Below are 19,501 nucleotides of genomic sequence, written 5' to 3' on the forward strand. Positions count from 1 at the left end.
TGGAAGTTTGTTCCCCTCAAAGAAATGGACGGTCTATAGTTTTTATGGTGGCAGTATATCAAAAAAAAAAAAAATCCAGAAATAAAATCAACATATAAAGGTTATATAAATCAGTTTACTTTTGATCAATTTAAATGAGGGCAAAAATCAACAGGGGATCAAATACTTATTTTCCCCACTATATGATTGGTCAAGTTTTTGTGACTGGATTTTTGTTGAGTACTTTAGCCGACCAACCTTTGTACTGTCTCAGACTATTCAACAGGAAAACAGTGACGCTGGATAACTAATGAAGGCTTTAATGTAAGAGGCGGTAAATGTTTTTACTTTGCCGATGAAGACCAATACGTTTTGGCACAGAGGCAGGAGTAACTGAAAAAGATGTAGAGGAAAAATGAGGAGAGGAGTCTCCATGGCAACTAAGAAATGCTTGAGAGAGAAAGCATGGTATAGCAATAACCAAGGATTGTGATTGTGTGTGTGTGAAGAGAGAGAGAGAGAGAGAGAGAGAGAGAGAGAGAGAGAGAGAGAGAGAGAGAGAGAGAGAGAGAGAGAGAGAGAGAGAGAGAGAGAGAGAGAGGAAGAGAAACACACATGAAGAGCACTTCTGATAAAAATGTTTCTCAGTGAAAGTGCTGCTTTTTTCTGACTCGGTTGCCAGATCTGAACCATCACACTCCTCCTCCTCACAAGTTGTTTGTTTGCACCTTAATGACACAAAACATTTCTAGAAGCAACGCTCATATTTGCACAGTATTATAGTGGAACAATACACTGAGCTGTCAGTCTATGAATCATTTAGATGTCAGTGCAATGTAACAGGCTGGCTGCATGTGTGTCTGTGCTGCGAGAAGAGTGATTATGCATGAAATTGAAAACTCTGTTAACTGCCACGTGGTAATTTAGCATCCAGCGAGCTCCGCATCTAAGAATCCATCTTAGGAATAATATTTAGTCATCTGTGGCCTGGACGAAACAATGTGCTTACAGTTCATGAGGGAACTCCGTCGGCGCAACGTGGAACGACCTGACAGCCAAACTAACGACCGCTGAATAAATGTCGTCTGAAGTTAATGTTGTCTAACGGGCTCGAACACGTGTAGAGGCGAGCGGAGAGAGAGACAGACGCACAAGCAGGAAATCACAGTCCAATTACAGCACTTTTTAATTTGGCCTTCTCCGGTCTGACACGGTCCTCCATCTGTCTTTCTCACTTCTTTTCCTTAACACCTTCCTCTTCCTTCCTTCCTTCCTTCCTTCTTTCCCACATCTCTGTTCGTCAAGAAAAAAAATTAGAAATGCAGGAACACATTGTCACCCGTGGGCTGATTTCCACCTCCACCCACACCTCTGACATGGACAAGCATGGGCGACTTCAGCGCCACGGCTAAAACTGGGTGACGCCTGACTCTGTGATTTTTTTTTTTTTTTCAAATCGAAATGACAAAACTGACGAACCCTCAGAGAACAAACTAGTGCTTGCATAAAAGAAGGTTTTAGATTAATTTCACACTTCCTCTGCACTGGTTTCAGAAAATTAAAACCTGCCCGTGCTAATGCTCTGCCTTTCCTCATGAGTCTGCTTCATGCTTTTGACAGGAACAGATAGAACTGAAAATGATGGGTCAATTAATCAAGTAATCAATCAACAGGAAAATCATTTCTAACTTTTATTTTGATTTGAGAATTCTGTTTAATTGTAAACTGAATGTGTTTGCTGTCTGGACTCAGAAGTGGAAAAGTAATAAAGGCTTCCCACAGCCGCTCTCCTCCCCGAGGACCACTCTGCATTGGCACATGCTTGCCCTCATTTCTAACAATGCACATGCATGTGCTGCATGTATAACGCATGAGCCGTCATTCCTGCAGATTATTCATATTGAAGTCCAGAGGGGGCCGTCTCTCCCTGCACCGTGTTGGAGGCTTCTCATCAGCCAGCCGGGCCACCTGATGGTATGACTCTGACTTCACCAGCCTCGTTCCCTTTGAACGGGCGACGCCGGGCGACGAGCGGCGGTCTCCAGCGGTCTGATTGCAGAAGTGGAGAGGCAGGGCTGCAGCTGCTGCTACTGAAGTGTCAGCCATGATTGTTATCAGAGGGGTCACCGATCATTTTGGCCTTGCGTGTAGCCGCTGACCAGCCATTTGAACACCACTTGTCACGTGCGACACACATACACATGGCTCACCCACTGACTCACTAACTCTCACACACACACACACACACACACACCAAAGGGCTGTACCTTAGCGTAGTTTGTGGTTTTGATGAACCATTGTGTGAGCAGCTTCTGCTCCACCAGAGCGCCAGACCTCCAGGAGCGGCCGTTTTCATCCACCTGCTCATCAGCCAGCACTGTCTGATCAACAGGGTCCCAGTTCACTACAGCCTGGGGCGCACACACACACACACACACACACACACACACACACACACAGTTAAAGATGAAAAAGCAGGGCTTAGAAAGTAGCTAATAGACGGACCAAAGGCTTATTTCAGTGTCGTCCCATTTCATTAAACATAATCAAAAGGCTTCTTCCAAGCTCTCCATTCATTTCAGCTTTACAATTCATTTCATTTTCTATCAATAGTTAGCTGCCTCAGCCATTTCTGGAACAGCCAGGGGCCGCTAACCTTCCCCGATCATATTATTCCCTCAAAAGGAAACCGAGGATTAGCACCTTTCACAAGCCAAGGCCGTTCCTACCTCTTTCTGATAGGCCAGTCCTGCTTTGAAGAGCTTGATAAACAGATACTGTGTCCATCTGTAGTAGTCTGGAAGACAAGTGGTCACTTCCTGTGAGGAAAAGCCAGAGTCAGGTCAGCGGTGCGAAGCGTTTGCACACACAGGTGAGTCAGTAAAAAGCTGCTTGAAGCTCTGTTCAGTTCTCGTATCTACTCACCCGGTCCCAGTTGAAGCACAGGCCAAGGCCGTCCAGCTGCTCCCGCATGGACTGGATATTACTGAGGAGAGGAGCCACAGCAGGGCCACATTACAGGATACGTATGTACACAATGAACTCCTGTAAAATGTGATATTATTTCACGTACCTTTTAGTCCACTCCTCTGGGTCAAGGCCTCTCTCGATGGCTGCGTTCTCAGCTGGAAGTCCAAAGGCATCCCAGCCCATCGGATTCAACACCTGTGGATGGATATCAGAGAGGAAATCATTAGCAGATCAACAGGAAATTAATCAGCTCTGACAAGTGATTCATTACAACACTGCTATCAGCTTATTAAATGTGAGTAAGTGCTGGTTGCTTCCCTCTGCGTTTTAATTATTGCAAATTAAATACCTCAAGAAAACAAGTTTTTTAAAGAAATTACCTCGGGCACGAACACCCCCACCAATCCACGTTTAAGCATATAACAAAATACTGCTCATGAAAAACATTGATTATATTAAATATTCCATCCATATCAAACCTTTTCCTCTGTTATTAAACAATAAAACTGCTTTCAGTTGGTTTTGAAATATTTTTGTGATGTCACAAAATCACACTTACGCATGCACCCACAGTGGATACAGTGTCAGACTCTGCAAATACTAACATATTATTAATATTATCATATAGGCTACATAGTATTACAACAAAATGAGCAAAACACATTTCTGAATGACAGAGTTACTTCTTTAATAATTCAAAAATAAATAATTATTAATAGCAGTATTGGTTAAGGTTTTTTATTCAGTAAATTATACGTTGAATTGTGTTTGTGCTGGAATCTCAGCTACATTATAGTAGCCTACACACTGTGGTTAATGCATGCAGACTGACTGCATTTTTCACGCACAGGCATCTGTTATATAATGCAAAAGGAAAATCAGGGTGCGACGGCTTTTATATTCACCAGCTTGATGCAAATTACTTAAGTTGTTTTTTCACACAATTTCCTGAGGAACATCACAATCTCATCTTCCCTGCTCTCCCTCTGTACATCTTATTCACAGTCGTTTCATTGCCCCTCTCTGTAACCTACACTATCCTCGAGATGAATCATTTTCGACTTCAGACAACGTCTCTTTCACTTTTCTCTTTTGCCCCTTTAGCTCCTCGTCTGTGTTTTTCTGCTCGCCGAGAGAGAAACGAGATGAAAGCGCAGGAGTGGAAGGCGTGAGTGAAGTAGAGGAGAAGCGCAGTGACAAGGAGTCGAGGACCGGAGAGGATCACTGCGCGGACTCTAACGGGTCTGATGTTTCAGACGAATCGGTATCCTTGGTAACTGCATGGGCCTCATTTGTAAAGCCTCGTGCTGGATGGTATTAGGCTAAGAGAGCTGAGCGCGGTCGACCACTGTGACTGCTCAGGAGGAATACAGGCTCACTGGGAGTGAGCAGCAAGCCAAAGATAGCCTGGGTAAATGACAAAGCAAGAAAAAAAAACATGCATCTCATTAAGGATGGATATGCTACTTTTTTGTTTATTCAGTGTAAATACCCTATTAAACCAAGAGACGCTGCTGCAGGGACCGGCTGTGATGGACGGGCTGCTGTTAGTGAGCTCAGTCCTCAAAGTTCAAAGAGAGCAAGAGAGGCCCATTATCTTTCCACTGCTAATAGCTTCAGCTCCACTTATCCTATAATGTCCACACAAGACGTGAAGGCTGGTGTGACTTGTTATCACCGAGGCTTTACAGCGCCATTTAAGAGCATGAGTGGCACGAAAGATGGACGTGGGAGTGGAGGAGCGGAGATTTTATTATTACAATCTGTCCGCTGTATCTGTATCTGTATCTGGCGCAAATCAGAGCCACAGTCAGACGCAGACAGATGCATCACCGAGCGAGCAGCCCCGGGCTCCTCGCGCACAACAACCAGAAGGAACGCAAGTGCTGCAAGTCTGGTTTTGTGAATGTGGAGTGTCCACCTACACAGTTGCAGCTCCGAGCCTCTCTCCATCTGTAGTGGCTTTGAAACACATCTCTGACTGCAACCCTCGTCTGTTCTCTCATCGCACTAAAAAGGATTGTAATTAAACCAGGGTCATTTCAAATCACAATTATGAAGAAAAAAAAATCTCAGTTAGGACAAGAATATAGTTTTAAATCAAAGGAAAGTCTTTGCATGATTCAGCCTTTGCCAGGTAAATAAATGTCAATGTCAAAATCTCTCTCGGGTCTTCCAGAGTGATCCCTCTAAATTTCTCAAGTTCTATCTCTTTGGTTATTTTGTACAAAACCCAAAGTGTAAGAGAGTCACACTGCGGCTTCCTTTTATGACTACAATACAGTTTAAAATGAGCTTTCAAGGTGCTGGTTAGTGAATTTGGTTTCCTTTCATTTCTGGTAAGATATGCTGGCTACGCTGCTGGTGCTAGAGAAGCGAAAGATATCTTCATTTAGCAAGAGAGACAAGAAACAAGAGGGCTGATCTTTTTCTGCAGAAATAGAAGGAATGGTGGGAATACCTGGAAAATCTAATATATTTTGGACTTAAATGAACAACAACTGTGGACAACCTTGTGATTTGGGAACATTACATGAATCAGATCTGCATGCACCCAGTCCTGTAACATTAAATTTGGTTTGTTAATACTATGTTTGTTTAATGAAAAAAATGAGAAAGGGCACATAAATGTCTTTTTCAAAATGTTGGAACTACTCCTTTGTCATATAGTCCCAAAAAAAAAATCACATTTCAATGCAAATTGATTGAATCTAGTTTGAACACTGAACTAAAAAAAAGAATACGTAAAAAAATTTAAAAAAAAAGTCTGTGTTTCACAGTTTCCTCACAGATGAAACACTTTTAGGCTGAGACTACTGACAAAGCAGACCCTCTTTCATCAGCTAGTGAGTAGAGCAGACTGTGTGCAAACAGCAGAACGAGGTTTGTGTTCTGACAGATGCTGAGAGGAGGTAAACTCCTGGGCAGGAAGTAGGTGGCAGTCATGTGAAACCACGTTTGTGTTCGGGGAGAGACCAGGCTGAAGCAGGAGGGATTCTCTCTGCAGGTGAGGGAGAAGTTACGCACCATCTACTGTAAACAAAAAAAAATCTAGGAAGAAAGAAAGAACAACTTCTCGCCAGGATAAACACAAGGACAGATGGAGAGACGTGTGTGTGTGTGTGTGTGTGTGTGTGTGTGTGTGTGTGTGTGTGTGTGTGTGTGTGTGTGTGTGTGTGTGTGTGTGTGTGTGTGTGTGTGTGTGTGTGTGTGTGTGTGAGTGTGATCGCACTCTGGTTACAGCTTCATCTACAGCCACCGTTTACTGGACTCAAACAGAGTGCTGAATATCGATTGCGGTGCTTTGATCTGAGTCCAGTCAATAACACAGTGGAGTGCCTGAGATCGAGGGTATGGATTTTACCTTTACTTTATTTACACCTCATTTGAACCATGAAAGGAGAATTCATGGGAAGGTTCAAGATCAACTCAACAGGTTTAAAAATCTTCACATTTTCAGCTTACTAGAAAGAGGAAAATATGTCCTTGCTTTTCTGTTGATCTCAGTTCTGCATTTATACGTTAATTTGAAAAAAAGTTCAGTGGGTCAGTGACTCCTGAGCCCATCGGTGATTGTGGAATTTTTCAATCTCAGTGAAAAGACCAGAAAACTAATTGAATGAGGTTTGAGAATGAAGTCCAGAAGAAGTAGAAAAACAAGTTCTTCAGGAGAACAACTTATTACTCAACTTCAGCATGCATGTGGCACAAACGTACATTGTTTGAAATCAATACAGCATTGTTGAAATCAAGCACGACAAACAGAAGAATCTAATTACACGCTCCCTGGAGAGTGTAATTCCTGGCAGATAATGGCACGAGGACGTATTGTTACGCTGCTAATGGAGCCAAAGTGAAGGCTGTGGTTTGTACACTACATCATGTACACTAGTGTGGAGGAAGGAGAAGCATCACAGATTAGAGAGGGAGTGTTAACAGAGATTCTTTGTAAAACGAGTCAGAACGGCCTCATTCTGATTTGATTTTTATTTTATTGCCAAAGAAAATTGTAAAGAAACACATCTCTTTGCTTACTTTATCTATTTAAACTTGAAAATTCCTTTAACCTTTAACCTCTGTTCCAAGAAGGAAGCATCAAACCTAAAACTTAAAGCAGAAGTAAGCGATCCGGTCGTTTTGGCTAACTTTTTGTCAGCCGATGGAGTTAGCAGCCCCCGCCCTCGTCATGGATCTATTGGTCCTCGTCCCTACGTCACCACATTCACGCGCATCCCTTGGCTGCACACACAGAGAGGACCGCCCCTTTATGCCGTTCTCTCTCCTCATTGGATAAAGGTTGTAGGATCCAAGGAAAGTTTTCTCCTCGGCTTACAGCAGAGCAGAGTGACTGACAGACCCGTGTTTCAGACCAAACACTCTATAGAAGTGATTGCCGTCGGAAGATATAACTATTTAAGACTTATATTAACACAAACATTCCGCTTACTTCTGCTTTAAATACATGTGTATTTTTTTAAAAATATAAATAACTTTCTTTGGTTTATCCAATCTGAACAGCTGATCTGACCTACCTGATGTCCTCTCATTCTCTGGAAGTGTCCGATGGCGTCGCTGATGGTGTAAACTCGCACGTGGCCCATGTGCAGTCGCCCCGACGGGTACGGAAACATGGAGAGGACGTAAAACTTCTTCCTGTCAGAGCCCTGAGAGAAACAACAGACAGTCAGAATAACGTTCAGAGCTGTGAGATAACGTTGTGGGAATGGACGATCAAACTTTAATGCTTTGAGACTGCAGCACTATCACTCCGTCTCTTTTGAAATGAGTCTTGTGTAAAAGACACTGCATTAACGTGATGAGCTCAGGACAGAGATGATACCCCATCATAAGCGGAGTAAGCCCACTGACTGAGTCCTGCTGTCTCACCAGTACGAAGCTCTCACAGAGTCTGATTATGGTGTCAGAGTCTGAACGGAGGCCGTACTGATTATGGATGGTTTACAGTCGCAACTCTGTTACCATGGCAGCGCGGTAAGTACCGGGTACATCCAGCTTTACATGATTACAGGAAACCTGAGTCATGAATTTTTTAATAAATTAATTAGGACCAGGGCTGTCACGAATGCACTTAATCACTGTCAGCCTCCGCCAGACGGCCGCACGCTCCGACCATTAGGATATATAATCAGCCTGATCTGCTGGTCTGAGACCAGCTACAGCCGCTGTAGGATGCTTAATGATCAATTAATCAATTAATCTTAAAAAAGGCTGAAGGTATTTCAAACTTATACATGAATAGATGTGTCCATTAGATAGATTTAGGCTCTCTCCACGCTCTATTTTTTCACCAAGGTACGAGAACACCGGTGGGACAGAGGAGCCTTGGTTTGAGGACTTCCTCTCCACAGCGCTGACGACCATATTTGGGATGTGACATTGACGCAGCGCTATTTATATTTGCTTCAATATTTTAATAACAAAATTCACATTTCTGTTCATCTGCATGAAGGTGAATCCGACTCCACTGTGTGCAGACTGAAAATGATAAGTTAATGAACTGATTGCAGTGAAAATAATTTGATAATCAAATAACCTTCTTTTGGGGGGAGGGGGTGTCAGAAAAGAAAGATATTGCTGATTCAAGCTTCTCAAACATGAGGATTTGCAGCTTTTTTCTGCTTTATAACATTGGAACAAATTATCTTTTGGTTTTGATCTATTGGTGAGTCATCTGAAGACTCTGGAAACTCTAAGACAGTGTTTTTCAACCTTGGGGTCGGGACCCCACTTGAGGTCACCTGGAATTCAAATGGGGTCGCCTGAAATGTCTAGTAATTGATAAAAATAAAAATATAAATAAATTACTGATAATACTATACTGATTATTTAAAATTATGATTAAAACACCACACACAATCTTAAACAACTGTATTCTATACTTTCACTTTCTCAAACATAAATCGAGTTCAAATAAAATGCAGCATATGAAAATATCTTGATTGACAGGGGTCGCCAGAAATGTCAAAATGGGGTCACGAGCCAAAAAAGGTTGGGAACCACAGCTCTAAGACCAACTCCGTTAGTCTGACATCAGCAAGCTAATGATGGTAAAGTTGGTCTGTAAGAAAATGAACAGAGGTCATTTTACCTCCTCCAGCGCGTCCTTCCGCCACTGTGCCATGATGCGTGGCTGCCACCATTCTTCCACCCTGCGGCGGGTCTCTGTCCGATAGTCCTTCTCCCACACGCCCGTCTCACTGAACAGGGTGCGGGCGCCGGGGGACGAGAGGCGGGGCGCTGGGCTCAGGACAGCGGCCCTGGTTCTGGCAGAGCGGGCGACAGCCAGCGGACACAGAGCCAGTCTCCTCACTGACACCTGCATGGTTCCTTTAAAACAGACACACACACATGAACCAGAGGACAGAATAGTTTTCTCTCTTTCTATATGTCACTTGACTTTCTGTGCCCTGAGCTGATAGTTGTACAGTGATTGTTTGGTGCAGCCTAAATTGATGTATAATGCAATAATCTGTATTTGACTTACATGCCTCTCATCTGAAAAGCTTTCGACCTGTGTAAAAACAAAACCCTCAATAACATTGTGACAGAGTTTCAAAGCTTTTGGTGGATTCCTGTTCAGGCTCAACACTGTGACCGTAAGTAGAAAAGGCAAAAGCGAAACGCTTACTTCAGGCACTCGGACTGAGCCAAGGAATTCTTTAAAAAGCCTTTATTTTATTTAGGGCATATCTCTATTAAAATATATGAGGCATCTCATATATTTGAATATGCCCTTTTTCTACTTTGGACTTCTCAACTTCATGAGCACCTGAACACATTGTCTGGAGTCTACCCTTCACCTGTGAGCACTCTGGATAATAGATGTTTTTACAACCTTACGGTCACAGTCTGACAAACAAAGAAAAAAGTTACAAACAGAACAGAAGAATTTGATGTTTAAAAAAATAATAACAATGTTACCTCCAAGTTCAGCATCAAATCGAATATTTCTCTCAAATCAATTCAAAATCATTCACTTGAACAACAGTAACATGTAATAATGATTTCACCAAGATAGTAATACTGATATATTGTCATCATTATAGGAACTGATAACACTTTAAGCCTTAACGTTCAATCAGGTGTAAAGTAAACATGAGCCTTCAAACTTTGGAGACCATGGACAAGCTACGAGCAGAAATGTACAAACTGAACAATAATGCTGATACATACGGTCACTATACATGGATCAATATGCAAAAGTCAGTGAAACAATAAGTTGATCGCAGTCACAAGGTTTTCATCCAAACAAATGTTTCACCTTGGAACCATAATGACCATTCACAGCAGTTTAATGCAGCAGCATCATGACATATAAAATGCTACAAGGCCACTACACTCATTCACCACAGACAGCCGGCACATCTGTGTTCAAGTGATCTAATCCACGGTACATGTGAGTCCACTCTCTGACTGATGGCTCGGCTCTGCAGCTCTCCACGTGATTTTTTTTTTTTTTTTTTTTCAAGTGTGTGTTCTTTGCTCCACGTCACTCACACAACAGCCTGATTTTGTGAAATAAGAGGTTTATTCAGTGTGATGTGATTATGCTCTGCTCACAGAGAGGCTGTGGACAGCCTGTTCTTATCGCACCTCCCGCCTGCTCAGATGTAGGAATGACATTTTCAAATCAACAGATTTTCAATAATTCACTCATCTCTCTGTTGCAAAATGCAGTTTTACTTTTGCACAACAGGATGTTAGACTGACCTAACCATCCCCCAACTTTTGCAAATAGCTGTGGGGAAGGGATGAAAAACAATAACGACAGCCGATCAGTCCTGCAACTAACAACTTAAAAATCTTGTTTGCTTATTTATTTATCTAGTATTATTCTTTTAGAGACTGCAGTTAGGCTGGACTTTCTCAGAACAGTCAACTGCATGTCAGGGGGAAAAAAACAAAAAAAAAAAACAATTTGACCTAGATTTGTCTTCTGCACATCACACACAGACACACATACAGACATGTACACAAACGCAGTTTCCAAGGTAACCTAAGATATCTGTACAGAGGACAACAACCTGTCAAGAGAATATTTTCACATCCGTGACGCATCTGGACCTCAGACAGCGAGACCTTTACAGCTGCTGAATGGAAGAAGTGAAAACGTGCACGCCCCTGACACCGGACTGAGATAATGATGTAAATGAGGTAAACAAAGAATTTGAACTGGTTATCTGAAGCCACTGAGGACACAGAGAAAATGTGACTCTGTAATGAGTTTGTTTTTTTCTATATGCAAGACCGCTCAGTTAAAGCAGAGGTGGGAACACAAAGGTAGATTTTATATGTTTATTTATATTTTCTAATATTTATAACAAAGATGCACCATTAAAGATACTTTTAGCAACAATAAAGCTGTTGGTTCAGATGAGATATTAGCCAACGTCAATGCAATACATTCACTGTAAAATTGAGCAGTGAGTGAATTCAATGACAGTTTTTTTTTTTAGCTCAGACTATAAGAAAACACAGCTTTTTGAATGAAAAGCATCATCCAAGTGTAAGAAACTACAAGCCTCCACATCATTCAGTAAGACTCAGACCATCCGGAGGGATTTATTGACAGTGTGGACAAAATCTTTGAGGGAGAGCGCGCTGAGTTCGTTCAAGCAAATGAGTGTAAACCAGAGAGGAGCGCTCTCTCTCCTCTGCACCACCCACCCGCTTGTGGGAATGTGTTTTTCACTAAAATTCTCTCGAGTATAACCAAAGCATCGCAGCAGCCAACGCTTCTCCCTCAGGCTGAGGCTGGGAGAGCCGAGCACTCAAGGTTGTGTGCGTCTCTGATGGTGCGAGTGAGTGGGCTGAGGCAAGAGACTGAGAAAATGTTTCTATGGTGACTGGGCTCATCCGTCCGGGTGTCTCCTGGAAGGAAGGACTGAAAACTTCTGCAAACAGCACCACGGCTCAGAGGGGAACAGGCGTCATCTGGAGATTAGTACAACTTTACTTTTTAGAAACTGACCAAAAAACTCTCAGACACTGGTTCATAACATTAACATCTGAGGTTCTCCGTCCCTTTTTTTTTTCTTGTTATCAGATAGAAATTGTGGATATTTAAATTAGTCTTTTTAAAGAAATTAGAAGTCTGTTTTGAAATTAAAAAAAATAATGTACTCAAACAAAATGAGAAGGTACTGCACCTAAAAGACTCTTGGTACCCAGAACCAGAATCATGTCTAAATCAATCTTTACATTGATGAAATATATTGTAATTAGACAGCATGTGGGATTAAATATTAGTCTCCTTTTGGTCAAATTATAAATAATCCTGTATAACAATCCATGAGAATAAACACCGGAGCTCAAATCATGCAGTTGACTGACAGATAATGACATGGCAGTGATTGATAACAAGCCTATTATAGGCTACCTATTACTTACTGTATAAACTGGTAATTGAATTTGATAATCAGTGGTTCAAGTTTCTGGTCAAACTGGACCCCAGACACGGATGCATAAAAATGAATATATTCGAGTTTTTGGACTCAGTATGCACTTAAACATGTATTTTTTAATTAATAATCAATATTTTTTATTATTATTATTATTATCAGTTTTCACATTCATTGTGTTTCAGTTAACTGACTAGTCGTTGCAGCACTTGCTCTCCTGTCTTGTTGTGTGAACTGGAGACAGGTCGGTGTCAGGTCCAGAAGGAGAAATCACCGACGTCACGCTAATTAAACTCTTCAACACATGACATTATATTTAACTACGCTGCGTTGAATTATAGAGAATCAATACTTCTCTAAACGTCCTTTATGTCAACATGATATTCGTTTCAATCAGAAATGTAACCAGTCTGTCTGTCAGCGACAGTTAAACTGTATATTAATTTACCTTCTGTTTCACTTCCGGCTCCTGTGTTTCCGCGTTATCGTCCTTGTGACATAAAAACAATAATCCATGCTAAAAAGATGAAGTTCGCCTTTTAAATGTGCTGTAAATGACCTGTTTCCTTGTATCACGGCCGATCACGACTCCTTCATAGGCGCCGCCATCTTGGTTTCAAATAACTTTATCAACACGTCGTGCGTCGACAACATCCATCCACATGGTTAGAAAAACTGAGCTGCCTTGAGTAGCTACTCCCTTTTTACTCGTACAGCAGGCACAAGTACGGAATTATACAGGCTATTTAGGTTAATCTTTGGTGGTGTGCTGGCATTTTTTAAAGACTGTTAACACAAGGACATTTTGACATTGTGGGGACACTGATTCAGTCCTTATAACTTCAAAGGACTGTTTGAGAGAGAGGCGAGCTGAGTAAAATAATTTAGTTGTGTAGAGTTTAACTTCTGCGTTTATGGATTACATGTACTTCACTGAAAGACCAAATGATTGTATGTCTGCGACGTGCATGTGTGCCTAAGCTCCACTTGGTTTCAGTGACTTGAGTGAGTGATGGCTCGGCCCGTTACCCTGGCAACCCTGTAACATCTTCCTTTTTTTCCTTTTAATTTAGAAAAAAAAGCAATCTATTTTCTTTATTCCAGCAAAATTGCTGCCCACAGACACAGAAAATTGTCTGCAGTTTAATTTACCTCCATCTATCTCACATCATCTATCTATCACACTGCTCTTTTTATTGAGTGTCGCAGGAGGCAGTCCCAATGGTCAAGAGGCGGGTCACTCCCTGGACAGGTCACTGGTCTGTTACTGACATATAGAGATAAACAACAAGTCACACTCACATTAACACCTAATGGCAACATAGGAGCCAGTTCACCTCTCTGCATGTCTTCTGACTGTGAGATGAAGCCTGACTAGTCCGACAAAACCCATGTGGGAATATGCAAACTCCATACAGAAAGGCCCAGCGACTTCACGCTGTGAGGCAACAGTGATAACCACTGCACCACCGTGCCACCCACTGTTACGCCAAGACAGAACTGGACTGGAGTAACTTGAATATCCACACTCAGATAACCACTATGCAATTATGTTTCATAGTAGCTCTTTTAAATAGGGCAACATTTATAGAGGCTTTTTAATCAGTTATTGATAACATCTGGGTTAGCAGGTTCTGAAAAAATATCTTCAGAGATCGTTTTTATCCTCCTCATTTCGTAACAATGCATTTACAATAAATTGTTATTATTTGCATTAATTTACTTCCAATGAACATTAAGGAGGCTGATGAATACCAATAAATTGATAGGCTACAAAATGTTGGTACATATGATGATATGTTTTTTGTTGTTTGTTGTTCTTAAATTAAAAAAAGGAGATGTTTCACAACCTGTCATCGTTCTTGATAATGGTTAGTTAGTCAGTCTGCCCCAGGGCAGCTGTGGCTATACACAGTATGAATGTGGTATGAATGAATAATGGTTACTGTATGCGCTTTGGGTATCATGTAACAATAGAAAAGCGCTATATAAATGTAATCCATTATTGCTATTCAAATAAAGCCAATTGTTGCCAAGTATATTCCCTGCATGTCTAAGGATGTACTTAACTGTCATTACGGACCACATTTTTATGTTTGACTTTCTTATATAAAGCTCTTCTTGTTGTTTTAACATTTTCTTTTAGTTTCTGGGGTCCGACAAGAAGAGTTATCATAAACCATGACTGAAGTAATTCCATGACACACATCTACCGCCAGCAGCTCTACAAGTATCCTCGGGAGGCGCTTTCATTAGACATGATTTCTGAAGGAGTAGCTACTCTTTCTTTGATGCCAACTTCCAGTGTAAAGTGATTGCTGACTGAAAGAGCACCTCCACTCATTTCATCTTCATCACAGAACAGAAAGACACAAGGAGGAAGATGAGGAGGAGCAGCGTCTCATCATCGGTCTCTTCTCTTTCTGTGAGCTCTCCCTGTGGCTCTCACCTTTGATCCGATGTGCAGACACAAGAAGAGGAAGAGGGGAGAAGTCAGTCAGAGCCGGTGAGAGGGGAGAGAAAGGAGGGTGGGGTGTCATTAGCGGAAGATAGAGAGAGTTCCTCAGTCTGACGTCAGTGAACTAAACCTGGGGCTCTGATCCGGCCTGCTGTCGTATATCAGAGTTAAATGGGCGCCTCCACCCAGGGCACAACAGGATGTGGTTGAGAAGGAGGAATGAGACAGGGAAATGGGTTTTTGATACAGCTGAGGCCATAACTCTCCACATAAAGCCTGATGAATGAATCTTATACTCACTTCCTCATCATTACTGTATTTCATGGAGGACTGCAGGTGCTGGTGAACAGTGTTTGATCATTTGTTCAAAACTGAACCTTACGCTGCAATCAAAGGACAGAAATCCTGACAACTTTATGCTCCTTCAGTTCAACTCCATGTTGATATTCACCTCTGTAGTGAATCACTGTGTTTTACAAACCAAGAAACATGCAGTATATCTATATCCACATGATGGTTGAAGGGGGTGAACAAAGGTGAGACTGAAGGTCAGTTCCTGGTCACAGCTTTCATTGAATTACTGTTTATGATCAGAATGAGGTTAAACTTGACCAAATGGCAACAACTTGAAGGAATATCCCACCTTTATTTGTTTCCTTTGCTTAGAATAATGTGAAAATATTGATATCACTCTAATGTCTGCAAAGAACATATCAAGCTTAGCTTAGCTTAGCATAAAGACTGGGAACAGCTAACCTGGTTCTCTGTTGAGTGTAAAACAACCAGGGTTGGGAGGGTTACTTTAAAAATGTATTCCGTTACAATTACAAGTTACCTGTTAAAAAATGTAATTAGTAACTTACTCTAAGTACCACAAAATTAAAGTAATGTAACGGATTACTTTTAGTTACTTTTGGATTACTTTAATACCAAACATATGCAAATGAAGTCACGCAGCCATCACGCATCAATCCACGTAGACAGGTTTTGCACAGTGGTTTGCACTTTGCACAGATAAGTCTTAAAATAAATGTGTGCATTGCAACACCTTCAAATCACAATCCACGCCATCTACAGTACACAGATCAGCTGTTATTAAAACCCAACTCATCAATAACAGGATCCACCGCTAACATTAGCCACACAACAAACCTTTATCAATGAATCCACACTCAAACCGAAGCAACAATAGTATTCAACAAGCTATTATTACAAGGTTTACAACAGACAACCTGGGCTGTGTGTGTGTGTGTGTGTGTGTGTGTGTGTGTGTGTGTGTGTGTGTGTGTGTGTGTGTGTGTGTGTGTGTGTGTGTGTGTGTGTGTGTGTGTGCGTGCGTGTGTGAGAGGGAGAGAGAGAGAAAGTCTGTAAAACCTGTTAGCTGTTAGCTACCGTAGCTCAGGCGTCGGTCTCCCGTCAGGTAAAAGCTGCCGTTTATTCCTCAAATGAAGCTCATGAAGTTGTTGAGGCTCTCCGGTACAGTTATCCATCACTGCGGTTGAATTAGCCGCTAAACTGCTGGACGCTAAAACCGTGGGGGCGTCTGTGTTTACAATTCACGAAAGCAACGTGAACGTACGTGCCGCTCACACTAGTAGAGTTACGCAAAGGGAGGCAGCGTCGCCTCAGCCACACACACACACACACCGTACGGGCAGAAGAGGCAGAGCAGCTCTCTCTCCTCTGAAATACAACGAGACGGCGAGCGGCTTCTACGGTTGATTTTTAAAATGTGAAGTAATCAGACAAGTAATCTCCGTTTTTATCAAATGTACCGGTAATCTGATTACAGGGTTTTTTTCTGTACTTGTAACGGACTACAGTTACCTTTTTTTTGTATCCTGATTACGTAACGCCGTTACATGTAGTCCGTTACTCCCCAAGCCTGAAAACAACCCACTTAACAGCAGCAAAAACTCACAAATTAACAAGTTATATCTCATTTCTGTAATGTATCCACAAACCAAAATGTCAAAACAACATTGTTTTTTATGTGCTGGACTTTTTCTCGGCCCAGGACAGTTTAATGAACACAGTGAACTTGGTCCAGAAATAGTAACTTCATGTAAAAGTTGTCAAGTTTTCATTTTGGTTTATAACTTTCAAAGACTCTCAGCGCTCCAGAAGCTCAGTGGTTACCACCACATAATTGCAACGCCCCTGGTTTGATTCCAGCCGTGCTACTTTGTAGTAAGTCGTGCCTCTCCTTTTGTTTTCCTGTCTCCCTTTTCACAGATAATCTGATTCATCAGGATCGTGTGGGTGTGGTTTGATCAGATTTGATTTGACAGTAACCTGGCAACATGAGCAGACGACCCCACAACTGATTGAATATCGCTTTATCGTGATTGAAATTAGCTGTTCCAGGACAATATTTTCTGTTTTTTAAATGATGGTCTGCTAACAATGTGACACATAAGGAAAAGTGATGGGCATCATATAACAGGAGCAGATGGAGGCTCAATGTCCTCGGGGAGCGTCTGAGTGCACAAAGCCAGTTTATTGCCGGAAATGTTTGGAGAAACGACGCATGAAAATAAAAGATGGAACCAGTTCTGTGGAAGTGTTATCCTCTTTCCAGGTGCCAGCTTTGTCTCAGTGGTCCACTTCTTTATATTTTACTCTAATTGCCAGTTTAAAATCCTGCATGGCACCATCTCTCACTTTAATTTCAAAGTCTTTCAATCATTTATTTTGGGCATTTGAGTTGTGCTTTTTTTTTTCTTTGGACAGCTATGTCGCCTTTTGAGTCTCAGGTACAAGCAGCTTCTGTTGATTTTCAAACAAATCACTTCCGAAAGCAACCAATCATCCTGGTTTTCCACCCACATCCACCTCCCCATTCCCACCATGACAAACAACCCATGGTAATCACCTCTTCTTTCCCTGTTTCGGAGGACGATTGCATTTCACCAGCGGAGAATCAGATGACAAACGAGCACCCAGAGCTGCCCGAGCAGCAGTGTGTTAGGTAGAAAGCAGATGAGGGAATGGGGAGTGGGGGGCTGACTTGTCTTCACCTGTCCAAGGTGACCTTTCGTGGACGGGTGTGTGATTCACAATCCACATCGGCCTCAATGAGAAACGGGTCTGGTGGTTGCCACAGAGAAGCAATCTCACACCATCTCGGCTTCCTGAGGCCAGCGAGGAGCGGGCTGATATGGGTCTCTACACGCCTCTGACCGTGCTTCAGAGAGTCTGATGAGTGTGATGTTATTTCCAGGGCCTATTTCACATTGACATCCCCGTGTGTCCTTCTCTTATCTGTTCCCATGGAAAACAAAGGCCTAGGAGAGAAACATGGCGGCACAGAGATGAGGACGTTTGTAGCTGGAACAAGATCTTAAAGAATCTGTGACGACCTCTCTGGCAGCTTCCCTCTCCTCCCTAATCTTCTCATTTTCCCACACTGATGCATGAATTTAATTCATTTGGAATAATAAAAATCTGATTCTGCAACGCATGGGTTGTTCCACAAAATTACACATTTGTAATGTCTATTTCTCTGGGGATTCCCATCCTGTTCTGTAGCAATTAATGTTTCTAATTAGTGTACAACTCCACAGTCCTGCTGGTCCCTCTGCAGTCTGCTAGATGCACTGTGAGCGAGGCTCACGCAGCAATCTGATTAAGATACAAATACAATGAGCCATCTTGTTATGTCCTCTGCTAAAATTGAATTTCTGTATGTGTTCAAGAGCATTTTAATTGCTCTCAGTTAAAGGTTAAAGACAGGGAAATCTTTACAGTAAAGGAGCAGCTATATGGGATAATTAAGGCACTTGTACTGGTCTTAGAAGAATCCAGTTTGTGCTATGTTTTAGTACAGTTATACATTATTTCTTCTCTGGAGGAGGGTCTGGCGAGCGAGACTATACATTAATAATAGTCAAGTGTGGTAATTGCTATTCAGAAATATTTTTCCATTCAAAACATCTTGTGACACATTGTCATGTACACTTGTACAAATGTATTATACTACCCAGCAGGACATATATAGTTAAATTCAGTAATTAGAGCCCATTGATTACTGTAATAAAATACTGCTTACATTAATTATGATGATAGTGAGTATAACACTCCAAAAGAATACATTCTGTATAATGAGTGTTTACTGTTTTCACATTTATGTTTACTCAAGTTGCAGGATTGCATTTATTATTTTATTTTCACAATGCAAAACTGCGACTTTTACTTAAAGGTATGCCACAACAATTTAGCACTATGCCTCCATAACGATGGGAGATTAAGAAGAGACAGATTAAAAGAGGAACAATCAACTTTAAAGCAGCAGAGGCCGATGCGCTGTCTCTGGTCCAACTCAATACTTGATCTATTGTGAGAAATTCCTCACAACCTTCGAACAACATTTGTCTCATTTTGATGTCTGTTAAAAACATTTTCAAGCCCAATCCAAGGCAAAACGTGTCATAAATCTTCTTTTACGCCCACAGAAAACGTTATACACCAGTTGTGACAGGCTGAGTTGTCACACTGCTGAGGAGCAATCTGAAGAATAGACAGAATGGTCCTTTAAATAAAGTGCAAACACCTTCCTCTACCATGTGATTAGATTCAGAGGTGTTGATTATCTAACCAATTAGCATCAGAATCTGAATGTATTGCTTTTAGAGGAAAACAAGTACAGCAGTCCGATACAAGTAGGAAAAAG

General features: G+C 41.7%; 1 protein-coding gene across 1 annotated transcript in view; it reads right to left on the reverse strand.

Annotated features, from left to right (window-relative positions):
• lars2 (leucyl-tRNA synthetase 2, mitochondrial) overlaps nt 1-12,985 on the reverse strand; it is a 30,207-nt gene extending 17,222 nt beyond the window's left edge. Inside the window, exons 1-7 of the mRNA XM_083989045.1 lie at nt 12,820-12,985; nt 9,059-9,297; nt 7,482-7,613; nt 3,053-3,144; nt 2,905-2,965; nt 2,709-2,798; nt 2,247-2,390 (exon numbers count right to left, since the gene is read on the reverse strand). Coding sequence (XP_083845171.1) covers nt 2,247-2,390; nt 2,709-2,798; nt 2,905-2,965; nt 3,053-3,144; nt 7,482-7,613; nt 9,059-9,292 — 753 coding nt within the window. The 5' untranslated portion in view covers nt 9,293-9,297; nt 12,820-12,985. The remainder of the gene's footprint in view (nt 1-2,246; nt 2,391-2,708; nt 2,799-2,904; nt 2,966-3,052; nt 3,145-7,481; nt 7,614-9,058; nt 9,298-12,819) is intronic.
• Nucleotides 12,986-19,501: the final 6,516 nt, after the last annotated feature.

This window comes from Trachurus trachurus (genome assembly GCF_905171665.1).
Source record: "Trachurus trachurus genome assembly, chromosome: 16".
NCBI classification, from domain to species: Eukaryota; Metazoa; Chordata; class Actinopteri; order Carangiformes; family Carangidae; genus Trachurus; species Trachurus trachurus.